At 37.7% G+C, this 25,911-nt stretch overlaps 1 protein-coding gene across 1 annotated transcript in view; it reads left to right on the top strand.

The window, feature by feature from the left end:
- Positions 1-2,346, top strand: part of meox2a (mesenchyme homeobox 2a) — a 38,428-nt gene extending 36,082 nt beyond the window's left edge. The window contains exon 3 of the mRNA XM_059971353.1: positions 558-2,346. Within this exon, the coding sequence (XP_059827336.1) occupies positions 558-782 (225 nt within the window). The 3' untranslated portion in view covers positions 783-2,346. The remainder of the gene's footprint in view (positions 1-557) is intronic.
- The last annotated feature ends 23,565 nt before the right edge of the window (positions 2,347-25,911 follow it).

Genomic DNA, 25,911 nt, shown 5'->3' with positions numbered 1-25,911 from the left:
CCAGATCAATGGTTGAACACAGATCTTAGGAAGATAAAAGGTCCCTAAGATGAAAGATCGTAGGGAGATGAGAGTTCCAGCCAACCACAAAAACCCTTTTGGTTAGATCTTGCTCAAACCCTTCTCCTCACCTTTTCTTATACTGGCTATCTCTCAATTGTTTCAGTCCAGATGAAATATCAACAGTCCATCTCCATCTGCAAATGCTGACTGACCCACTAAGTCCCGAGAGCAGTTTGCAATTTGCTCCAGATTCTGGATCTGTAGTCTCTTGCATCATCATCAAAACTGCTTTCTATTTTAATCAGAAATTACATGCAAAGTGTTATTCTCATTGTGGAACTATCATTCCAATAATGTTCTGAATTTGGTTAATAGAGAAAAGCAAAAAGAGCAATTGTTTTTCTTTCTCTGGAATCGTTAGCAGATGAGTTGCAGTATGACGTGTGAAAATGCATTGATGCAAAAACATAAGAACATTGACCTCTTGTCACCAGCATAACATATAACCAAAACTGGCATCTCTTTAAATGATAACCCACTCTATTTTATTTTAGGTGAAGGTGTGGTTCCAGAATCGGAGGATGAAATGGAAACGTGTTAAAGGAGGCCAACAAGGAGCAGTTGCAAGGGAAAAAGAACTGGTTAATGTGAAGAAAGGGACATTACTGCCCTCTGAGCTCTCTGGGATTGCCACATCAGGTGGTCATCATGCTGGAGACATTCTATCAAATGACGAAAGCCAGGACAGTGATCACAGCACTGAACTTGGCCATTTGTGATGCAAGGAGAAAGAGAGCAAACCTCAGCAGATTCTCAGGAAAGTAATGGCACAAGGAGGAAGCAAATCATATTGTCTTACAGCTTCCATGTGTGAATTCCCCTTGTGGACATGGTGCAAACATCAGAGCCTCTGAGCATTCCATATTTGCATTTGACAGTTGCACGATTTGTGAACCTATGCTTTGATTTCCACTGTAAATAAAAAAAAATGGAAGTGATGTTTAAAAAGCAAAAAATGTAAGTTACACAGAAACCCAATGAAGAACAATGGGAAAACTTTCTCCAGTGTAACGAGTGGAGCAAAGTAATCAACAAGTTTATAAAGAATGAGTATACAATCTTGGCATGGAAGAAATCTACATCCATAATGGTAAATGTAGCATTTCAATGTAATTGAAATTTTTAAGTGGAGCTCTGAAAGAGACAGCTACAAAATGCAAATGCCTTCACCAGTTCTTTATTATAGGTGCAATACTTATTCAATTACAATAGAAAAGTATCTATTAGAGCAGTAGCCACATACACACTATTGAACATATATATGGGATTGTCCTGATACTGTACATACTGAAAAGTTGATGAAGTTAAAACAAATATCTGCTCAACTAAACCTTAAAACACATCTACCTTAGTGATACAGCAATGATACCAAAATCAAATAATAATATTTTAGCTTGTAGTCCTCTCAGACATTTCAGTTACATCAGTGATATCAGTCAACATTCTGCCTAGTGTTGGAAACTTTAATTTTATGTTTCAATCTTATCAAATTCTCTCAGAAAAAAAACACATGTTATGTACTTAGGTTATACAAACATGGAAAATTTGCTTTGCTTGTCATTTATCTTTCTTAAAAATTCAATAGCATTTCAAAATCATTATCCATTTTTGTTAAATAGCATCTACAGTAGCTATTTCTAACAGTCAAGAAAATATTATGGAATATCTATTCTATGCAATGCCCTAGGAGACTCTCCAATACAGAATTGATAATACTCATATTAGTGTTAGTTCAATGATGAAAACTTGATTAACCATTTTACCCGTGGTTAGCAAAATAGCCTCTTGGCATTTTCCAGCATCTGTGAAGTTTATATAGCATTTCCAAGATATGTAATGGTGACAATCAGAACCATTTACTGCACTCGTGTTTAATGCATGCCAGATTTAGAGGTGTAAAAATAGCACTGTAGATTTTGTTTTTGGCTCCAAAATAATTATTTGACATTGTTGATGTGAGTAACTTATGACACTACAAAGGCAGTACTTATTACATGTTACACATTTTATTGAAATGTAATAATTTGTTGAAACCTGTGCACATCTGCCAAATCTAATTTCAATCACTGTCTCATTTATGGTATGTAAAGAATGAAGAGCAATCAAGGGTGAAATACAAACTTAGAGCTCAATTGAAAAATTGAGGATGTAATTCTTGATTTATCAGGAAATGCAAAGATTTAATCTTGGCATTAGAATAAAGTGAATGACAAATAGAGCATGGGTCTTGTATGTAATGTTCAATGACAGGATGAACTAAGTGGCCAAATATTCCTCCTTTGTTCCTGCTTTATTATGTATAATCAATAAAATTAACAGCAGAATGATTTATAATGCTATCTGATTTCAGAGATTAGATAATTTCTTGTGTTTTGTTTTACTTCGCGATATGGAATTTTGATAAATTTACAATCAATATTTTGAGTATGTTCCCAATGTAAACATACATTTAGGTTTGCCAGTGTATAATTGTAATGACCTCAAGATAGTTTCATACCTTTGTATCCAATATGCCACCATGCTTTATAAAACTGAACTATATGTCATTAGGTTCAAATGATATTGATATTGGTAACAATAGAAAAAATAATCGCAGGCAACCTTTGCAGCCTGTAAATGAATAGTATTATCAGAAAGCATACTGGACCCGAAGACTGGAATCAGAGTGATAGATGCTGCTGTATCATTGTTGTATTCCCCCGCTGGACTCCATGTCAAGTCTAGTGGCAGTGTGGCTAAGGTTTCCCAAAATTATGTTGGGGAATCATTTCTCTGATCTTTGGGCTTGGTGATATTTTGGAATCTCATTAGTTTGAATAGGGATGCTCAGTGTGCAGAACAGGAAAATTAAGTAAGTGTTAGAACCTAGACCAGTACAACACAGGAACAGACCTTTCTGCCCAGGATGTCTGAGCTGACTATGAAAGCAATTTAGACTGTACATTTGCCTGCACGTAGTCCATCTCACTCCATCCCAACCTGTTCCTGTGTCTGTCTAACTGCCTCATGTTGCTATCTTATCTGCTTCCAGCACTTCTCCTGGCAGTGTGTTTTAGGCATCCACTATTCTCTAAAAATCTCCTTTAAACCTCGCTCGTTTAAAGCCATAGCCTCTAGTATTTGACATTTCCACCTGGGTAAAGGACTCTGTGTCTCTAACCTAAGCATATCTCTCTTTATTTCATATATCTGTATCAGGTCACCCTCCTCCAACCTTGAACCAATCCAAAATTTGTCCAACCTCTAATTCTTTCTAATCCAGGCAAGATCAACTGCACCTTTTTCAAAGCCTCAAAACCCTAATAAAATTCAGTGACCAGATCTGCACAAAATACAGAAAACATAACTTCAAGATTTACACAGCTGCAACATAATTTTCTGACTTTTATATTCAACACCCTGACTAATGAAGGCAAGGATGCCGCATGACTTCTTTACCACCCTTCTTTTCAAGTGTTCCCACTTTCAGAAAGCTGTGGACTTGAATCCCAAGATCCCTCTGTACATCAATGTTAGACCATAGGACATGGGAAGAGGTTTACCAAGTCTGCGCCACCATTCAATCATAGCTGATCCTTTTTATCCCCCTCCTCAACCCCACTCCCTGGCCTTCTCCTGCAACCTTTGATGCCTAATCTTATCAAGAGCCTATCAAGCTCTGCCTTAAATGCACCCAATGACCTGGCCTCCACAGCTGCCTGTGTTTACCACCCTCTGGCTGGAGAAATTTCTCCACATCTCTGTTTTAAATGGATGGCCCTCTGTCTTGAGGCTGTACCCTCTTGTCTTAGACTCCCCCACCATGGGAAACATCCTTTCCATTTCTACATGTCTAGGACTTTCAACATTCGAAAGGTTTCAATGAGATCCCTCCCACATCCTTCTAAATTCCAGCAAGTACAGATCCTTGTATGATAACCCTTACATTCCCAGAAATAGCCCTGTGAACCTTCTCTGAACTCTGAATGCCAGCATAGCTTTTCTTAGATAAGGAGCCCAAAACTGTTTACAATACTCAAGATGAGGCCTCACCAGTGCCTTCTAAAGCACCAGCTTCACATCCCTGCTCTTGTACTCTAGACCTCTTGAAATGAATGCTAACATTGCAGTTGCCTCCCTCGCCACTGACTCTACCTGCAAGTTAACCTTTAGGGTGTTCTGCATAAGGACTCCCAAGTCCCTTTGCCTCTCAGATTTTTGGATTTTCTCCCCATTTAAAGAATAGTCTGCACATTTATTTCCTCTGCTGAAGTGCATGACCAGGTGTTTTCCAACATTTTGTTTCATTTGCCACTTATCTAATCATTCTCCCAATCTGTCTAAGTGCTTCTGCAGCCTACCTGTTTCCTCAACACTACCTGCCCCTCCACCAATCTTCATATCATCTGCAAACTTGGCAACAAAGCCATCTATTCCATAATCTAAATCACTGATATACAGCATAAAAAGAAGTGGTCCCTACACCAACCCCTGCAGTGTTCCTCAGCCTCCTGACATTTACTGAGACTTTCCTCTTATATTTCTCTTCCCAATGTGCAATGTCTTCCGGAAGACAGCACTGATAAATAGAGACTCTTTTCGTGCGCAAGTGTAGATGGCGTACCAGTCTATAAATGTGATTGAAATGCTGAGGCTATAGACCCCTACTCCTGACGATACAACTGGCGAATGTACAGTTCATGGAGAATAAAATTGAAGACTTCAGAGCAAGATTGCAGTACCAGAAACACATCAGGGACTGCTGTGTACTTTGCTTCATGGAAACATGGCTATCACCTGTCATTTCAGATGCAGCACTGTAGCTAGCCCATAGGCTCTGCCATTCTCCACAGTCAGCTCAGTCTTTTAAAGGTAGAGGAAGCAGAGCATGCTTTATGATGAGCTCATCATGGTGAACAGATGTAGTGATTCTGTCTCTGTCCTGCCCACATGAGCTGGAACATCTTGTGGTCAAATGTCATCCTTTTTATCCGCTGAGGGAGATTTTCAGCATCTTCCTGACAGTGGTGTATATTCTATTTCAAGTCAACATCAGGCAGGTACTGAAGGAGCTGAGCATCGTTATCAGCAGACACAAAATAGTACACCAGTTTGCCTTCCCTGTCATTGTGGGGGATTTCAACCAGCCCAGCTTGAAGAAGTATCTGAAAAACTACCACCAACATATCACCAGTGGAACAGAGGAGCCAACACACTTGACCACCATTATACAATCATCAAAATTTTTACTGTGCCATGCCATGCCCACGTTTTGTAAAATCTGATCACTGGCTGTTCTTCTACTTCTGGCATAGAGGCAGAAGCTAAAGATTTCAGCACCAGTTTTAAAGACCAAGAAGGTAAGTTCAAGGGAGGTGGAAGAGCACTTACATGACTGCTTAGAGTCATTGGACTGGACAAAATTCAGCGATTCATCTTTGAATATGAGTGAATACACTACAATTGTGGACGAGTGCGTGCCTTCAAGAACACGCTGGACATAACCAAACCAAAAGCCATTGATGAACCAGGAGACTGAAAGTCTGCTGAGGGCTAGACCGAAGGCATTCAAGACCGGTGATCCAGGACTATACAAGAATCCCCGGTACAATCTGTAGAAGGCTATTTTTAGAGCAAAGAGAAAACAATTCTGATTGAGGTTAGAGACAGCATTGGATGCACGTCAGCTCTGCCAGGGTTTGCAGGCCATTAATTCCTACAAAGAAAAACCTAACATCATGAATTGCTGTGATGCTTCACTCCCAGAGAAGCTCAACACCTTTTAAGCATGATTTGTCAGGGGGAATAAAACTACACCTGTGCAAATGCTTGCAGGACCTGGTGACCCTGTGACCTCGGTCTCTGAAGCCACACAAAATCAATTCCTGACTCTTATCAACCATCTTTGTCTCCTCCTTGAAATAATCTGACTATCCCTTACAAATGTATGCTTTCCCTAGTGTGAGTAGATCCTATCCCTTAGAATCTTCTCCGATAATTTCCCTATCATTAATGTAATGGTTCTTTAATGGTTTTATTTTATCTTGCCATGACTAATACTTTGTGTATGATTTAATATGATTTAATGAACTTTTATTCTTGTTGAATAATTTTTCTAATTTTAGCATTTCTTAAATGTGCCGGAATACTTTAAGTTTTTGATCAGCTCTGACAAAGAATTACACTCCAGCCCTCAGTTTTGTCTTCTGTCAGAGGCACTTACTGGAGGTTGCCGGGCTGTACAACACTTTGTCATCTCTGACTAGCTTTCCACTGAGGCCTTCATCTACTTCTCTGAATGCCTCATAAATAAAAATCCTGTATTTGTTATCTACAAAGAAAAGGACAAATGCGTGATTGTAAGAAAATTGACCTGAATTGTTGTAAGCCAAAGGCCCAGCAAGTTTCCAACTATGCATTTATAACAGCTGGACCTAGAAAACAAGCCCACTTATTCCTGAAATTCTTACCCAGAACCTGAACAGAGAAGATGGGGAGGTGTTCTATACTAATTCTTCACTCCCCATAGACTGCAGGCTTTATATTGAACAAGCAAAGAAATGAAAAAAAGAGTTTTGGCAAAGACATTTTCATGAAGGTGTTATCCCTTTAAGCAATCAATTCTCATCAATCTTGTTTCTCAGACTTATGTTACTATCCATTAATTAAGAGCTATGGTAGATTTTTGATGGTCTCTGCATCAAATATAAAGAAGTTTGCAAGTTACCAAACTGGAACTGTTCAATTAGCTACCCATCTGAGATAATTATTCTGCTATTTACTTAATAGATTTCAAGCAGATTTAAATGCAGTGAATTAAATAGCAATTACCTGAGGAATATGTGATTTCTTTCTTGCACAGTGGAAAAGTGCAGTAGTCAGACATTAGAAATATATTGTTTTTTAACTTTTAGTTACTTTACTCTTGTTTACCAACTTTCCTCTGAGCATAGAGCTGTCTTAATAGGTTGTGACACAAACAAAATCCTGGTCAGGCAGCATCAATGGAAATGAGTAAACAGTTGATGTTTTGGGCCAAGACCTTTCTTCAGGACTAGCTTATATGTCGTGACTTGGCTAACGAACAAAATAGTTTTGGCTGCATTTTGTTTCCTCAGTTTAATGAAAAGATTATTAAACAAGTTTGAAACATGCTGAGAATAAGTTCACACAAACAACAATCAGTAGGTCACATATAACTATCTTAAGAATGATGTTGCATAGTCATTATTTGTTAAAAAATTACATCCAAGGTACATGCTCTTAGCAGTCACTTTATTAGGTACATTTGTGCACCTACTTATTAATGCAAATATCTAATCAGCTAATCACATGTCAGCAACTCAATACATAAAAGCATGCAGACTTGATTAAATGGTTTAGTTATTGCTTAGACTGATTCCAGAATGGAGGAAAGAAATGTTATCTAAGTGATTTTGACTGTGAAATGATTATTAGTGCTAGGCAGGGAGACTTGAATACCTCAGAAGCTGCTGATCTCCTGGGATTTTCATGCTCAACAGGCTCCAGAGGATGGTGTGAAAAGCAAAAAAAAAATCATTGTTACCAACAGTCCTGTAGATGAAAGTGCCTTATTCATGAAAGGGATCAGAGGAGAATGATCAGACTGGTTCAAGCTGATAGGAAGGTGACGGTAACTCAAGTAGCCATGTATTACATCAGTGGCATGCAGAAGAATGCACAACATCGAAGTGGATGGGCAGGAGCAGCAGAAGACCATGAACATGTACTCACTGGCCAGTTTATTAGGTACAGTAGCTACCGAGTGTATGTTTTGGACAGTCCTGAAATCAAGAGAACCAGACTCGTCAGATGTATTTTAAGGTATCAATTTTGTTCATTTTTTGAGGAAATAAAAAAAGGGAAGAATTAACTTGCCAGATTGTATCAAAATATGTTTTGGCACTACTTACCTTTGCAACCATCTTTCAGAAAACAAAAACAAGCTTCAGGGATTAAAGTGTGGAAAACGACCAGGAGATAGTTCCAAGAGAAAGAAATTCATTGAAAAACAAAAGCAATTCACTCTGTTTTTATTCTCATGCATGATAAATCATCCTGGCTCATGTAAATATAAGAAAATACAATGCAGACTGTAGTGCTTTGCACCAGCCGCTGCCAGGACACTTACAATGCAGATGTTCCAGCTGAGTTGCTTTTCAAGGTTTCTTTGCCACGGACTCCTACCATTAACGGTGGGGTCTATGAACCGCAGGTTGGGTACCCCTACTTTAGTTGATGGTATACATTGTGATGGTATTGGATTGCATTCGGTGAAGATCTAAACCGAATCAAAGACCTTAAGTCCTATCTGATATAGATAGCCATGAGTATTTTAGTAAAGGGAGATTAGACTGAAATCTTCAAGGATGAGTTTATTCTCCATGGTGAGTTTATTTGAGTGGTGGGACCCCTCTCTCTACAAAGGAGAAGATACCAACTAACAAAGTAGTTTAAACACTGTTCATTTATTTTCATTGATACACATTCAAACAACATTCTTAAAACAAATTTAAAACTCACAGAGGATTTCTATCTTAAACAATTCCAATTTACAAGCTGTTTCTAAAACACAATTTATTTGCAAAGCACAGGTACAATTAAGACCATAAGATACAGGAACAGAAGTATGCCATTCAGCCAATCGAGTCTGCTCTGCCATTCAGTCATGGGCTGATCCAATTCTTCGAGTCATCCCCACTCCCCTGCCTTCTCCCCATACCCTTTGATGCCCTGGCTAATCAAGAACCTATCTATCTCTGCCTTAAATGTACTCAATGACTTGGTCTCCACAGCTGCTTGTGACAACAAATTCCACAGATTTACCACCCTCTGACTAAAGTAATTTCTCCGCATCTCATTCTAAATGGATGTCCTTCAATCCTGAATTCATGTCCTCTACCCTACCATGGGAAATAACTTTGCCATATCTAACCTGTTCAGGCCTTTTAACATTTGGAATGTTTCTATGTTATACCCCCTCATTCTCCTGAACTGCAGGGAATACAGCCCAAGAGCTGCCAGACGTTCCTCATACAGCAACCCTTTCATTCCTGGAATCATTCTCATGAATCTTCTCTGAACCCACTCCAACGTCAATATTTCTAATTTCTAAAATAAGGAGCCCAAAACTGTACACAATACTCCAAGTGTGGTCTCACGAGTGCTTTGTAGAGCCTTAACATCACACCCCTGCTCTTATATTCTATACCTCTAGAAATGAATGCCAACATTGCATTCACCTTCTTCACCACCGACTCAACCTGGAGGTTAACCTTTGGGGTATCCTGCACAAGGTCTCCCAAGTTCTGTTGCACCTCTGCATCTTGAATTCTCTCCCCATCTAAATAGTAGTCTTCCTGTTTATTTCTTCCACCAAGGTGCATGATCATATACTTTCCAACATTGTATTTCCTTCACCACTTCTTTGCCCATTCCCCTAAAATATCCAAGTCTCTCTGCAGAATCTCTGCTTCCTACCCACTCATCCACCTATCATTGTACCATCAACAAATTTAGCCACAAATTCACTAATCCCATAATCCTACTCATTGAAATATATCATAAAAAGCAGTATTCCTAACACCGAACCTGTGGAGCTCCACTAGTAACCAGCAGCCAACCAGAATAGGATCCCTTTATTCCCACTCTCTGTTTTTTGCTGATCAGCCAATGCTCCACCCTTGCTAGTTACTCCCCTATAATTCCATTGGCTCTTATCTTGCTAAGCAGCCTCATGTGCGGCACCTTGTCTAAGGCCTTCTGAAAATCCATGAACACCATTACTGCATCTCCTTTGTCTACTCTGCTTGTAATTTCCTCAAAAAATCGCAGTAGGTTAGTCAGGCAGGACTTTCCTTCCAGGAAGCCATGCTGGCTTTGGCCTATCTTGTAATGTGCTTCCAGGTATTCCATGATCTCATCCCTAACAATTTCTCCAGCTACTTCCTTCAGAGCCCAAGGGTATATTCTATCAGGTCTAGGAGACTTATCCACCCTCAGACTACTAAGCCTCCTGAGCACCTTCTCAGTCATAATTGTCACTGCACATACTTCAATTCCCGGACACTCTTGACTGTCTGGTATACTGCAGATGTCTTCCACTGTGTAGACTGATGCAAAATACACATTCAGTTCTCCTGCCATCTCTGCGTCTCTCATTACAATATCTCCAGCATCATTTCTATTGGTCCTATATCTACCCTCAACTCTCTTTTACCCTTTATATACTTAAAAAAGCTTTTAGTAACTTCTTTGATATTTGTCACCAGCTTCCTTTCATAATTTATCTTTTCCTTCCTAATGACCTTCTTTGTTTACTTCTGCAAGTTTTTAAAAGCTTCCCAATTCTCTATCTTCCCACTAACTTTGACTTCCTTGTATGCCCTCTTTATTGCTTTTACTTCGACTCTGACTTCACTTGTCAGCCACAGTAGTGTCTTTCTTTCATTCGAAAATTTCTTATTTGGAATATATCTGTCTTGCACTTCCCTCATTTTCCCTCAATTTCTATAAATTAAATGATATACTAATGATGGAGATGAACAAATTGTCTGTAGCAGTAACTGAAATCAGAGGAATGGATTCCAGTTCACCCCTTGTTTCTTTCATGCTTCATGGTATCCCTGACCCCATTTTTCATAAGCCTGAACTGCATTCTGCATTTTTACAGTTTCTTTGCCACTTGGGTGACTTTGCACATTTACAGTATGATATTTCCTTAGATACCTTTATTACACAACAAGTCAAAAAGTTTTTGGGGAGACAGTGCCCAGCTGCCCTTAATTAATGCTGTAAAGCCAATTTTCAGAATATAAAAAAACTCCCAACTATAAACACAACAGTTATTTGATATACTAAATGACATCATCCATCTGGTCTACAAGCTTCCTTGAACTAAATATCTTGGTCAGCTTGTCTGTTTGAAACCAGCCAAATTAGATAACCTATTTTCTTATGCTGCAACTCTTGAGCAGCAATAAACCAGGTGCAGTGACCAGTATACTAGTTTCTTCAGAGCCTCTGCTACATACTGCTCTTCCTTGCAAAGCTGTGTTTTCAAACGTCAAGCTGATTACTGGTTGCCAGTTACACTTTAAGAAATGGAGACTGGCTCTTTCTGCCACTCACGCGTGGTTTCTGTGTGCTACCAATGCATGGACTTGTGGTTCTCGGGACCCAAAGAGAATGTTCCTTCTTTACTCTGAGTTTCATGGTTTGAGATTCTCAAGAGTCTGCAAAGATATTGAGATTTTTTTAAAAAGAAACTTTGAGAAAGTACTTCAATCTGTTCTTCTGTTCAGCTGGTCTGAAAGTGCTTTGAAAAGTTCAAGTTGTGTAGTTTATACAACAGATGTGAATGCATGAGATATGGTGAGTAGGTTTATGGATATTATGAAAATTGGTGGTGCACTTAGTGATGAAGTTTGTGTAAGGCTATATCATGATAGGGAGGCATTGGAGTCAATTATTAAGGAGGAGGTTTCAGGGTACTTGGAGGAACATGATAAAATAGGTCATAGTCAGCATGGTTTCCTCAAGGGAAAATCCCACCTGACAAATCTATTTGAATTTTTTGAAGAAGTAACAAGCAGTATAAACAAAGGAGAATCGGAGGATGTTGTGTACTTGGATTTTCAGAAGCCCTTTGACAAGGTGCCACACTTGAGGCTGTTTACAATCTAAAAGCCCATTGTATTACAAGAAAGATTCTAGCATGGATAAAGCAGTGGCTGATTGGTAGGAGGCAATAAAGGGAGCCTTTTCTGGTTGGCTGCTGGTGACTCATGGCGTTCCACAGGGGTTTGTGTTGGGACTGATTCTTTTTTATGTTCAAGTGTAAGACCAGAAGACACAGCCTCAGAATTGAGGGGTGTCATTTTACAACAGAGATGAGAAGGAATTTCTTTTGCCAGAGGGTGGTGAATTAGTGGAATTCTTTGCCAAAGGCAGCTGTGAGGCCAAGTCTTCATGTATATTTAAGGCAGAGGTTGATACATAATTGTTTGGTCAGGGCACGAAGGGGTACTGGGAGAAGGCAGGAGATTGGGGTTGAGAGGAAAATTAAATCAGTCATGATGAAATGGTGGCGGAGAGATGGTGGGCCTAATAGCCTAATTTTTCTCCTATATCTTATGGTCTTCAGAAGCTCTCACACTACCAATCCCAAGTACATCTATTATTCCTGGGAACAAGTACAGCTTTACCCTTTCAAGCATCTTTTCATGACCAACTGTAAAAACACTGCTCACCACAGTGTAACAACACTTTGAACGCCTTGAGGACTTCGTTCAAATTGTGGTTTTTTGAAAAAATATTTTGTATAAGTTATGCTTTATTTATTTTTTTCTAATGAATGCTGATTATACGATGCTATATGCCTGCGATGCTGCTGCAAGGTTTTCAATGGACTTGTGCATGTGACAATATACTTGACATAAGCCTTGACTTTAGTACCAGTACTCACCCAAAATACTTCTTCCACTTACAACACTGAAATAAGGGATCTTCCATTGGCAATATGATTGATCATTCTTCTCTCTGTCCCAGGGTCTTGGTGAGGGGCGGGGGGGAGGATCTTCCTTGAGACAGTTAGTCTCTGGAGTTCTCACCCATTTCACTCATTAATCTCTAGAGTTTTCGCTGCTCTATTTCTGAAACTCTTCATGTTTATACATTTTACTTATCAGTTCTGCACCATTATACATTGATTCCAATGGTTCTGATTTTTTGGGCTAGCCTGTGTCTTCTTTTCATTGGCTGTAGCCCAAGTCTACAGGTAACATTAGCCCATTGACTTCTCCCAAATAAGGAAATGCTTCAGATATCATTCCTTTGATTCTCACCCCTGAATCAGACCATTTCAAGTTGGTTAAATCCAGTTCAAGTCAGACACTGCACTGGTCTCAGGTTATCTCAGTTCTCAAACACAGACTAATCCTCTTGTAAATCTGCACTGATTATTTTACCTTATCAAAGAGCATCCCACAAATAGCTTCTTACTTCTAAATGCACTCTGATTTAGGTGATTAACAATAGGACCTTTGCTATATCCATTCTCAATCACTTCAATCCAGAAAGAGTTAATTCAGAATATCAGTTCACTGAGTGGTTGTCACAAGATTAGTACCACAAAACAGTGGATTTCACTTGCACTTTTTCCACTATATGGCAAAAATACAGAGTTTTGTTTGCTGTTCTTGTCCATTGTCCTTCACTTGTTCCAACTAGCTGTTTTGCAGAATTTTAAATACTTCAGGCCAATAGGCTAGTTTTCTTTTCATTCATTCATAACACAGCTCAAGACTTTTCTGGATATCAAGGATATCAAAGGTTATAAGGGTATTCGTGGAAAATAACTGAAGTGGATGATAAGCCTTAATCTAGAGTAGGGGTTCCCAACCTGGGATCAATGGACCCCTTGCTTAATGGCATAAATAGGGTTGGAAATGCCTGATCTAGAGGAGTGGAGGAGCACGTTTGCTCTTGCTCCTACTTGTTATATTCTTACGTACGCCGCTAAAATCGGTGACATCATATTGTAATACTCTCAATGATCACTTTATTATGCACACAGATACACTTGTTCTTTAATGCAAGTATCTAATTGGCCAAGCATGTGGCAGCAAATCAATGCATAGGCGCATGCAGACATGATCAAGAGGTTCAGATGCTGTTCAGCTTAACCATATGAATGAGGAAGAAATATGATCTAAGTGGTTTTGACCATGGAATGCTTGCTGGTGCCAGATATTTGATTATCTCAGAAACTGCTGATTTCTTGGATTTTCCACATGTAACAATCTCTAGAGTTTACAGAGAATGGTGTGAAAATCAGAAACATCCAGTGGGTGTCTGTTCTGTGGGCGAAAATACCTTGTTAATGAGAGAAGTCAGATGAGAATGGCCAGACTGGTTCAAGCTGACAGGAAGGTGATAGTAACTTAAAAAACCACATGTTGCAACAGTGGTGTGCAGACAAGCATCTCAGAACACACCATGTCAAACCCTGAAGTAGATAGGCTACAGCAGCTGAAGACCATACTGAGCTCCACTCCTGTGGCCACTTTATTAGGTATACTCCTGTACCTCATAAGATGGCCACTGAGTGTATGTTCAAGGGAATAAAACATTAAATTCAGTCATGTCAAAAATTATTACTGTGGTTCCAAAATTATAGCTTACGGAGTAAGTTGCTGTCCATGACAGTAGCTTTTGGACTTTTGCCTTTAATTATGCATGGAGAGAAATCAAAATTAACTACTACTAATTTCACAATGTCATGAAATTTTCTGAATAATTTACTTACACTACAAGATGCAATTAATATTCATCAAAGTACAACACCATAAACAATGTAACCAATGTGGACTTCACACTTTTCCTACATGTGGAATTCCTTCAGCCTGCATCTCAAGGCACTGGAGACGTGCCACTTAAAGTTGTCTCTGAAAAATCTTACAAATCCACAAGGAAGACAAGATCGGTGTCCGATCCCAGGCTAACATTAGTATGAGAGGATCCTAGTAGCACTCAGGTTATAAAGTTCCATGTCTCCTGTAGTTATTTGTTCTAATCTCATTTATTGCAGTAGGTGCAATTCCAGGACTTATTTACATACATATTAAACATCATGTGAGGTTTGCCCTCAATAGCTCTTCAGGCATCATAGTCCAGGCTCCATTTATGTGAATAAAATTCTTCCCTAGATCCACTCTAAATCTTGTCTCTCTCACCTTGAACTTAAGCGTTCTTGTCAAAGACATCCCTCCCATGGCATAAAGTCTATTTGTCCCTCTTATAACTTTATATACCTCACGAAGGCCATCCCTCAGCTTTCGCCTCTCCAGAGAAAATAAACCCAGCCTTTTCAGTCCCTCCCCACAATGGTAATGCTGTAACCAGCTTTATATTCTACATGACAGACAATAATGTAAGCAGTCTGTGTACATCTCACATCAGCTTGTCCACCTGTCCACCTTCCAGGGCTTAATGGGCTCTTATCCCGACCTCTCTCTGTTCAGCACCCATAGTGGGCTAGGTATGTCTAATCAAAATGTATCACCTTGCATTTGTAAGATGGGGTTCGATTTGCCATTTCTTTGACCAACCTTTCAGCTGCTGAATAGATGCTGGTGTGCTTCCCTCATGAGCTGGGCTAATCACAGGTCACTCAATCTGTAAACACCCAAGAATTTAAAGTTGCTCTCTCTATACCACCAATTCCCTAATGTAGACTGGCGCAGTTTCTCTGGCCTCCTCCTTCCTGAAGTCTGTAGGTTTGCTGACATTGAACGAGAAGTTATTGTTGCGGCACCGATCAACCAGGGATCCTATCTTGCTCTGGTAATCTGACTCTTTAGTGCCTGTGATTCATCCAACAACAGTAGTGTCATCAGAAAATGTGAGGACAGCATTGGAGCTGTGCTTAGGCACACAGTTGTGAGTATATAGAGAGTAGAGCAGGGGCTAAGCATGTAGCATTAAGGTGTGCCTGTGTTGATGCTCAGCAAGGATGAGACATTGTTACCACTCCTCACTGATTGACTTCTACCAATGATAAAGCTGAGTATCCTGTTGCAGAGGAAGTATAGAGGAACAGAGGCCCAAGAACTGAGGCTTTTTGATACTTGGATGTGATAATTGTGTTGGATGCCAAGCCATACTTGACGAACAGCAGCCATACGTATGAGCTTCTGTTGTTCCAGAGTAGAGTGAAGAGCTGAAGAAATCACACCAACCATTAACCTGTTGTGACGGTAGAAAAATTGGAGTGGATCCAGCTCATCTCTGAGGCAGGAATTAATTTGCGGCATAACAAACCTTTCAAATCACTTCATTATATTTCTTGTGAGTAGCACTGGACAGTAGTCATTGAGGCAGTTTTCCATGCTCTTCCTGGACACTGCTACAATAGGTGCGTTTTTGAAGAAGGTGACAACCTCAGAAGGAAGAGGTTGAATATCTTCCTCCAGCCTGAAACAATAGCATTCAGGGATTGCTGAGTCAGGGTCAACATAACTCACATGGCTAGTTGCATTGATACAAGAAAGTTGATACAATAAAGTTGTGAGTAGTTTGACTTAATTAGGTCTTCTGTAGTTGTTTTCCTAACTTTAATTAGTTGACCAAGGTAAGGGCTCAAAAGAAAAGAGGGTCTGGGACCTTGTTTTGAGTTGAACTATCACATGGGCTAGAAAGTTAGGATACTAAAAGGGCAATTATCGATTGAGTTACCTTTGCAGGGAAGTGAAAAAAAAACATAAAAGAGTTGGAGTTTGAGAGGAATAATTCACCAATATGGCTAGTCTGAACACAAGTTGTAAATTTATCATAGGCTTTTGGAAACTGAATAAAGCTATTCTGTTAACTGCCTTTACTGTAGCCTCAAGACCTGAAAACATGATTAAGCAAATGCTTCACTGTGCTGGACATAAGTATTGGATTTTGAGTTGTTCCTCTGGGAAGTGAGAGTTAATCCAAACTTACTTTCACTTTGAAGGGACAACAGTAAGCCTGGATGGTCTTGCTACAAGCGTTTCTCAAGTCTTCTACCATATTTTATCAATAGTTAGCAAATGTGATGAAAGTTTTTTCAACTCCCCAGTGGCTAATTAAATATATAGATAAACTGCTGAACAGATAGGCACCCAGGAAGGGCACCACCAATTTTTGAAAGAGCTGCTGCAACAATTATAGGGATAGGGTTTAAATGTTAACTTCAAAAGGGTTCAAATTATGAAACAGCTGGTTAGTTATTGGGGAGAAGAGAAAGTCTGCAGATGCTGGAAATCCAGGCAACACACACAAAATGAGACTACCCGAAACTTCAGTTGTACTCTTTTCCATAGACAGTGCCTGGCCTGCTGAGTTCCTCCAGTGTTTTGTGTGTGTTAGTTACTGGGGAGTAGTTATGACTCCTGGGAGGCTAAAAATTGATCAACAATATGTGAATATAATGGCAAACCTCCTCCCCATCACTGTGAGAGGGTTGAAGTGATTTCTAGGTTTGGGGAGGTATTGTCAGGACCTTAGAAAAGGCTTTTCTGCATAAGGCACACACACTTCTGGAACTCTGGAAAAGGTGTTCCATGGGATTTGAAACTAGAATGTGCTGAGGTAGTATGAGATCTTAAAACTAGTCCAATGGAAGCACCTGCTCTGAAGGCCCCAAAGCCTTCCAAGGCATTTTTCTAAGAGGTTGTTGCCACTCGTAGCACAATTTCAGCTGTGTTACTCCAGGAGGCACATGGACAACTGGGGTCATTGGCATATGTAGCTTAGGTGCTTAGTCTGATAGAAAAGGGATATGGAGCATATGGACAACAGCTGTTAGCGGCCTGAGGTGGGTTCATGAGGGACGAAATGTTTCCTCAATTCAGTCCTGATCAGTCCAACTCTTTTATTGAAACAGTGCCTTGCAGTCTTAGACTCTGACCTAGTTTAGTATCATGACTAAACTTGGAAATGTGACATTAGGTCCCCTCAGCCACTTATTTGATATAAATTGTGAAAAGCTTGGGTGCAAACACTGATCCCAATAGTACTCAGCCTCTCACAGGCTACAAACCTCAGAACAAACCATACAGTATGTAACAATTTCTCAGCTAATCATTAATTGAACATCTGAATGATAAACTAATTTTATGTATGGGATACTCTCAGAATAATTCGATATGCTTTGTTATGTTGATGGTGTTTTAGAGTTTGCCCATGCTTAACATCCAAACTTTTCTTCTTATCAAAATAATTTAAAAAAAAACAGCTGCTTAAGGCTGCATCTACAGAATAGTTAACATTTAGAGTTGAGATCCTGGTGTGGAACTGAGAGTCTAAAGGGACGATTACCCTCTAGAAAACTAAAGCTGGCAAGGGATAGATGGATCTACGTGTGGAGGGTTTGATGGGCAGTAAGAACTAGGTGGAGGAGGGGAGAGTCAAGTTATATACGGAGGCGGGAGGTAATTTGTGGTGATAATAAAGGCTTCAGATAATGGAATCTGATAAGTAAGGAAGATGATAAATGGAGACCAATTACCCTACAATCATCAGACTCCTGAACCGATGTGGAAAACTTCACTAACCATATATTGGAACTGATTTCATAACTCACAGACTCAATTTAAAGGACTCTACAACTCATGTTCACAGTGTTAATTATTTGCACAATTTGTCTCCTTTTGCTCATTGGTTGTTTGTCAGTCTTAGTTTATGTATTTTTCTCATAAATTCTATTGAACTTTATTTTTCTGGAAATGCCTGCAAGAAAATTAATCTCAAGACAGCACAGAGTAACGTATGTATGTGCTTTGGTAATAAGTTTGACTTGATTTTCTTTGACTTTGTTTTCTCTGTTGAGGAATTTAAGATGGGGCCACAGTTTCAGAATAAGGGACAAGCCATATAGGACTGAGGAGGGGAGAATTTCTTTTTACTCATGTTTTCAAATCTCACTTGGTCCAGGAACACCACTGGGATTGTGAAATGGGCCCAGCAGAGATTGCACTTTTTGAGGAAGCTTAAACAAGCATCACTCTCCACTAACATCTTAACTACATTCTACAGAGGCGTGGTTGAGAGTGTGCTGACCTTTTGCATCACAACCTGGTACTCCAGCTGTAGTGCTGCCGACAAAAAAGCCTTGCAGAGGGTGGTTAGGGGAGCAGAGAAGGTTATTGGGGTCTCCCTACCTTCTGTACAAGACCTCTTTCAGAGTCGATGCCTCCAGAAGACACAGTACATCATTAAAGACCCCTCACACCCTCTCCATAAACTGTATGTTCTTCTGCCATCAGGTAAACGTTACAGGAGCATCAAAACTAAATCCACAAGACTACTAAACAGCTTCCTCCCACAGGCAATCAGACTGCTAAATAGCTGCTCTACCTGACTCTGCTTTGGACACTTTTAACTTGCACTGGACACTTCTAACTTTTTTTAAACTGACATGTGTTTGTTGTGTTTTACTATTTATTGTTATGTTTATTATTTAATGTTGCATTTGTTATGTTATGATTGCACTGCTTCTGGGAAATACTGTCTCATTCTGCCCTGCAGAGCTGATGTACGGTTAGAATGACAATGACGTTTTTGAATCTTGGTTAACCTTGGATGTTCTCTACCTCAGAGTCCTGTGGAACTTTGTTCAAATCAGTGGTACACTTCTGGGCATTAAGGATATCCAAGGAATATAGGGATAGTGTAGGAAAATGACGTTAGTAATGTTAGTAACCCTAATGCAATTTTAATGAATGGCAAAGCAGGTTTGAGGGGTTAATTGGCCTAATCTTTCTCCTATTTCTTATGTGTTATACTGACAAAACAACCCTAATTGGCATATATATTTCTGATAAAATTTTATGCCATTATGGAAAGAAATTCCTTTCTGATACTAAATCTTATACTTGTCTTTTCAAAGGGTATTACTGTAGCATTTTTATAATACTTCAACATCACGATGCACAAGTAATGAAACATGTATCATAGATTGCACTAAGTTCACAAAGTAGTATTTTTTCACTATTGGATTCAAACATATGATGTTCATTACCAAATACTGTCTTGGAAATGGAATTCTTGTTGATATGGTTTCAAGATTCTGTCATAATTGGTAGGATGTTTGATAATATCAGTAATTGATATTGTCTGTCATTGAGTGTTATAATTGACTATGTGACTGAGTTGATCAGTACGTGTTATAATTGGACCAGTAATAGAGTAATGAGCAACTGATGTGTTTAAATGAGTGCTCTTGGATTGATGTGAGGCTGACTACATACAATTCCATTCAGCACAGGCCAATGGGGAAGCCAAATTTGTGCAAAGGCCATTAAACTTAGTAATTGTGTTTAAATGATGTGCTGCAATTGGAGCATCTGAGTCGTTTCAGCTCCGTGACAATTATTTGGAATTAAAACTCAATGAAGGAGATCATTAAAAAAACATGGACAGCAGGACCCTTTGTTTGACCTTAACCCGTGCTTCTCATAATGCGAGAAGTGCATCTAGAACACTAGTGGATAATACAAATAATCTGATTCATTTTTTCCTGGTATGCTTCAAGCTAACTTGAACTGTTCAACTAGAGCTCGGTGAAAACTGAATCTGGTTAGGTGGAAACTTTCCACAGTGTTTTTTTATTCATTAAGTCAACAGATATCATCTGTTGCGTGGGATCTTTGTAGGTGTTGGTTACTGCTGGATTTGTGGCTCTTACTTGTCAGAAAACTGACTATTTTTGCAAGTGCATTACTACTCAATGCAACAGACTGCAAAGATGTGAATAGACTGGAACAAACCTAGCATATGACTGCAACACTCAGGACCTGATTACTCACAAACTCCAAAAATAGGCTGATAACAGTTACTGCACTAAATTTAATGTACCTTATAATAGACAGCAATGTATGGTAGAAATGACAATTAGGATTGAATGTTCAAATTGAACAGCAATTCCTGCTAAGTGCAGCTTTACAGCTAGACAGACATCTGGATGTAGCTACAACAACACCTGAATGAGAATCTGAGTGAAGCAATGTATATTGTTGAACTTGGCAGGATGGGGCTTGTCTATTCTGGTTGAGGTAAATTTAGATTCACTAGCAATTGACCTCACTGCCGCTGAAAATTAATTTTGACAAGATTGGTATCACTTTCCTTTGTTTTGCAATTATATAAGAAATGTGAGCTTTATTTTAGTTTTTCTTTCCTTTTTTCTCTCTCTCTTTCTTAATCCAATCTTCTTTTGTTGATTTTGTCTTCTGTTCAAAATTTGACTGTGAACAAAATATTTCTATGAGCACCTGTGGGTTTAGAATGTATAGCTTACTATATTTCTTCACTGAACCAGTTTAATTGATAAACAGTTAGTTGTTCTATTCACACAGGTCCCAGACCTCCAACATAAGGATACATTCTTAATCCATACAAGTAGTTCCAGAGCAATTAATAATATAACAAAGATCTGAGAGTTAAACTCTGGTCCATTATGTTTTGTTGCTAAGGAATCTCAGAATTTGAAGCCAGAATAATGTTTGTTCTGCCCTGCATTAAAATGCAACAGTATTAATTTCCAGTTTAAAATGTTTCCAGCCATCATCTGTAGGCTCATTATAGTATGCCTGAAATGTTTACCAATGCATAGATCTGTAGCTCCTGCTTATTTTTATTGGAGCTTAATTCTGGCACAATCTTTCATTTGGGATTTGCTCATCTTTAGTTTTTGTTCCACAGAAGACTTTCTTTTCTTGGGGGTGACTATCAGATGAAGGCATTGTTCACAGTCAGATGATTATTAGACTGATAACCCCTTATTTCTCCTTCGGAATTGGTAACTTAAAATAATTCCGTATGTACAACAGGGTCTAACAAGTAGAAAGTGATGGAAATAGTTAGCAAATAAGGAGGTATCTATGGAGAGCAAAACGTAGCATTTTAGATCAATATCATTTCAAGGGTTATGACAAGTGGCTGTTTGCTTTACAGGACAATTTTGTTGTATTATTGCAATGAAAGTTCATTCACGAAAAAGCTCTGATTGTAACTTATTTCATTTTATAGTTATGCCATCTCCATCATGGGGACTAGCCTCTGACCATTTAAGTCCTCTTCAAAAGGTGCCATCCATCATCAGATATCCTCACCATTCATGTCACACCCACTTCACATGACTGACAAAAATGTTATGGTAATTTTCATGATCAGCAGCCTAAAATCCATAAGATCCACCCAAAAGTATTCAGGAAGCAAAATATTTATTGCCTGGTGTTATTTTTCATATTTCTTTTTTCAATATTTTTATTGATTTTTTACAAAAAGGAATACAGAGTACAGGAGGATGTATATCATACATCAATTACAATATATTTGAATCACACATAGTCTCATTACCCCATATTCATGTAAATTAAATTAATCATAATATTGAAAAGTAATAATTTTATTATACAAAAAAATCTAAACCCACTACCAAGAAAAGCTGTTTGGTAAAAAAAGAAAAAAGGGGAAAAAACTCCTTATCGTATAGTAAAACATATTATTAACCAAGATCTGTACTTGATAACAAATCAATGATTTTGAAAATAATATCAAAAAGCTCCCCACAACGTTAGAAAGTCTCGTCTTGATTCAGAAATTGAATAACAAATCCTCTCTAAATTTAAGCATGACATAACATCGCTTAGCCATTGAGCATGAGTAGGCAGAACAACAACATTGCAACAATGCCCTCCTAGCAATAAGAGAAATAAAAGCCAAAATATGCAAATCAGGTGTCTCCAAGATAATATCTTTTCCTCCAACAATACCGAACAAGGCAGTCAAAGGGTTTGGTATAAAATTTACATTAAAAAGTATAGAAAAAGATTAAAATATTTCCTTCCAGTAGTTTTCAAGACTCGGGCATGTCCAGAACATGTGAATTAATGAAGCCTCTCCATTGTTACATCTGACATAATAGGGAGATATATCCGAATAAAAATGAGGCAGCTTATCTTATGGACCACTTTAAATTGAGGAGGGAGTGATGGGCACATAACAATGATGTATTAACCAATTTAAAAATTTCATTCCAACTTTCCTCAGAAATTGAAGTCTGTAAATCTTGTTCCCAGAGATTTTTAATTTTGTCTAAAGGAATGTTTCTCATTCCCAACAACATACTATAAATATTAGATATTGATCCAATATGAAAAGGTTTCAAATTAAAAATTACATCTAATAAATTCTTATCTGGACTTTTAGGGAATGCATGTAATTGAGATCGCAGAAAGTCTCTAATTTGGAAATAGTGAAAAAAGTGGGGTTTTGGTAAGCTATGTTTAGCTGACAACTGCTCAATCGAGAAGAGACTTCCTCCAACAAATAAATCCTGGAAGCATTTAATACCCAGTCTATAACAATTTTTAAAAATTACATCAGTCATAGAAAATTTCAAAAAACCAAAATATTTTCTATATTGTACCCAAATCCTCAAAGTATGTTTAACTACACAACTATCAGTTAGTTTACTTAAAAATAAAGGAATTGAAGATCCAAGAAGAGAGATGATAGAAAATTTATTAACAGAGTTAGCTTCTAAAGAAACCCAAACTGGACAGTCCTCTCAGTTAGTACAATATAACCAAAACATGAGATTCCATACATTGACTGCCCAGTAATAAAACCTAACATTTGGTAAAGCTAAACCTCCATTCTTTTTAGCTTTTTGAAGATGAACTTTATTTAGTCGAGGGAATTTATTTTTCCATATATATGAAGATATGGTAGAATTAGGAGAATCAAAAAAAAGGATTTAGGAGTAAAAATGGGTAAGGCCTGAAAAAGGTATAAAAATTTAGGCAAGATACTCATTTTAATAGAATTAATTCAGCCAATGAAAAATAATGAAAGGAGCGACCATTTTGATAGTGCCCTTTTTACATAATTCAGCAGGGTAAAAAAAAAATTCTTTAAATAAGCATTTATAATTCTTATTAATTGTTACACCCAAATAAGTAGATTGATTCCTTACAATTTTAAAAGGAAGGTTAGTATTAATTGATACCTAAATATTCAAAGGTGAAAGTTCACTCTTATGAACATTTAGTTTATATCCTGAAAATTGACTAAAACAGGAGAGTAAGGAAAGTACAGAAGGTAATAAAGTCTCAAGATTAGAAATATAAAGCAAAAGCTCATCAGCATAAAGTGGAACTTTGTGGGTAGTACCTTTCTTTAAAATACCAGTGATATCATTAGATTCTCGAAAAGCAATACCTAAGTGTTCTAAAGCTATATAAAAAAGCAAAGGGCTCAAGGGACAACCTTGTCTAGTTCCATGTTGAAATTTAAATGGCTTGGAATTCTGAGAGTTAGTAAGAGGGAGATAAATAAAGTAATTTAATCCATTGAATAAAATCAGGCGCAAAATTAAAGGTTTTAAGGATCTAAGCATCTAAGGGTATCACACATTCTGCCATCTCTTTAGAAAGAGAATAAATAACATTTAATAAATGACAAATATTAAAATGGGAAATTGATTGATTTTTAATAAATCCAGTCTGATTGTCAAAAATAATAGATGGTAATATATTTCAATCCTACGAGCCAGAACTTTAGATAGGATTTTAGTGTCAACATTAAGTAAGGAGATAGGCTTATATAACAAACATTCAGTTGGGTTCTTACTCTTTTTAAGAATAAGCGAAATAGAAGCTTCATAAAAAGATTGTGGCAACTTACCCAACTTAAAGGAGTCCAAGAGGACTAAATATAAATGAGGTATAAGCAATGAGGAAAAAGCCTTATAAAATTCTCCAGAAAAACTGTCAGGACCCGGAGCCTTCCCCGAGTGCAATGAACATACAGCATTGGCAATTTGCTCATAAGAAATAGGTTGATCCAACAGTTTTCAGTTATCATCAGAAAGTGTAGGGATGTTTAATTGATCTAAGAAAATATTCATTACAGTATTATCTTTAGGAGAAATATAACTATAAAGCTTAGAGTAAAATTCTCTAAAAAGTATCATTTATTTCTAAATGGTCAGCTGTCCTATCACCATTAGCTTTACAGATTTCTTTAATTTACAATTTAATTGCAAGGGTTTTTAACTGGTTAGCCAATAATTTACCTGTTTTGCCTCCCTGAATATAAAATAGACTATTATCTTTTAAGAGTTGAGTTTTAAATGGATATGTTAAAAGAAGATCATATTTAGTTTTAAGTTCAACACGCATTTTATATAAAGCAGGTTCTGGAGCCAAGGTATATTTTTGATCTAATTGTCTAAACTGATTAGCTAGTTCAATTGTCTCTTTGTTAGCTTTTTTCTTAACATTTTCAGTATAAGAAATAATTTGACCTCTAATATAAGCCTTGAAGGCATCCCATATAGTAAGACTAGAAGTCTCTTCCCACATATTCTTTTCAAAAAAAAGAATAATTTGTCTCTCCAAAAATTTTTAAAAATCCTTATTGATAGCAAAGTTGGATTAACATGCCAAATCTGTTTATTTGAGTGAAACCAGGGAGATTTAAAGATAAAAACACTGGAGCATGATCTGAAACAGCAATCTCTTTATATTTACAGGATTGAACTAACGGAATCATTTTGCTGTCAATAAATAAAATCAATCCTGGAATATGTATGAAGGACTTGGGGAAAAAAGAAACAAGTACTCCTTATCTATTGGATGTAAGAAACACCAGATATCAACAATATCACATTTCATTAGAAAAGATTGAATAAACAAGGCTGATTTATTAAGTATTGCTGGCTTAGAAGATGATTGATCTAAAACTGGGTCTAGCCGACAGTTAAAATCTCCACCCAAGACCAATGAGCAAAGACCTAAATCGGGTAAAAGCTAAAAAAAATGCTCTAAAAAACCCTGGATCATCTATATTCGGGGTGTACAAATTAGCAAATACCATTAATTTATTATCTAATTTTCCTGATACTATAACAAAATGCCTGTTGGTACCCGACAATACTTTATGTTGAAAAAAAGAAACTGTATTATCTATAAAAATTGAAACACCCTTAGACTTGGCCTGAAAGGAGGAATGAAATTTTAGTCATTTCCAATGACTGAAGAGGTGTAAATTATCACATTTACAAATGTGAGTTTCTTGTAAAAAAATAATTGGGACCTTAATTTTTTTAATATAGCTCAATATCATTTTCCATTTCACAGGGTGGTTGAATCCTTTAACGTTAAAACTAAGTAAATTAATAGTATGATCCATTTTTAATACTGCTTAAAAGAAAGGTTAGAATAGTGACCGCTGAAATGTATATTAAATCCAAACAATGAACTTTGAGATAAAGTAACCAGGCAACAAATGTGGCTAAGAGACCAAACCAGC

This window comes from Hypanus sabinus, chromosome 6 (genome assembly GCF_030144855.1).
Source record: "Hypanus sabinus isolate sHypSab1 chromosome 6, sHypSab1.hap1, whole genome shotgun sequence".
Lineage (NCBI taxonomy): Eukaryota > Metazoa > Chordata > Chondrichthyes > Myliobatiformes > Dasyatidae > Hypanus > Hypanus sabinus.
The sequence above is the reverse complement of the archived record's forward strand: the minus strand, read 5'-3'. Positions and strand labels throughout refer to the sequence as shown.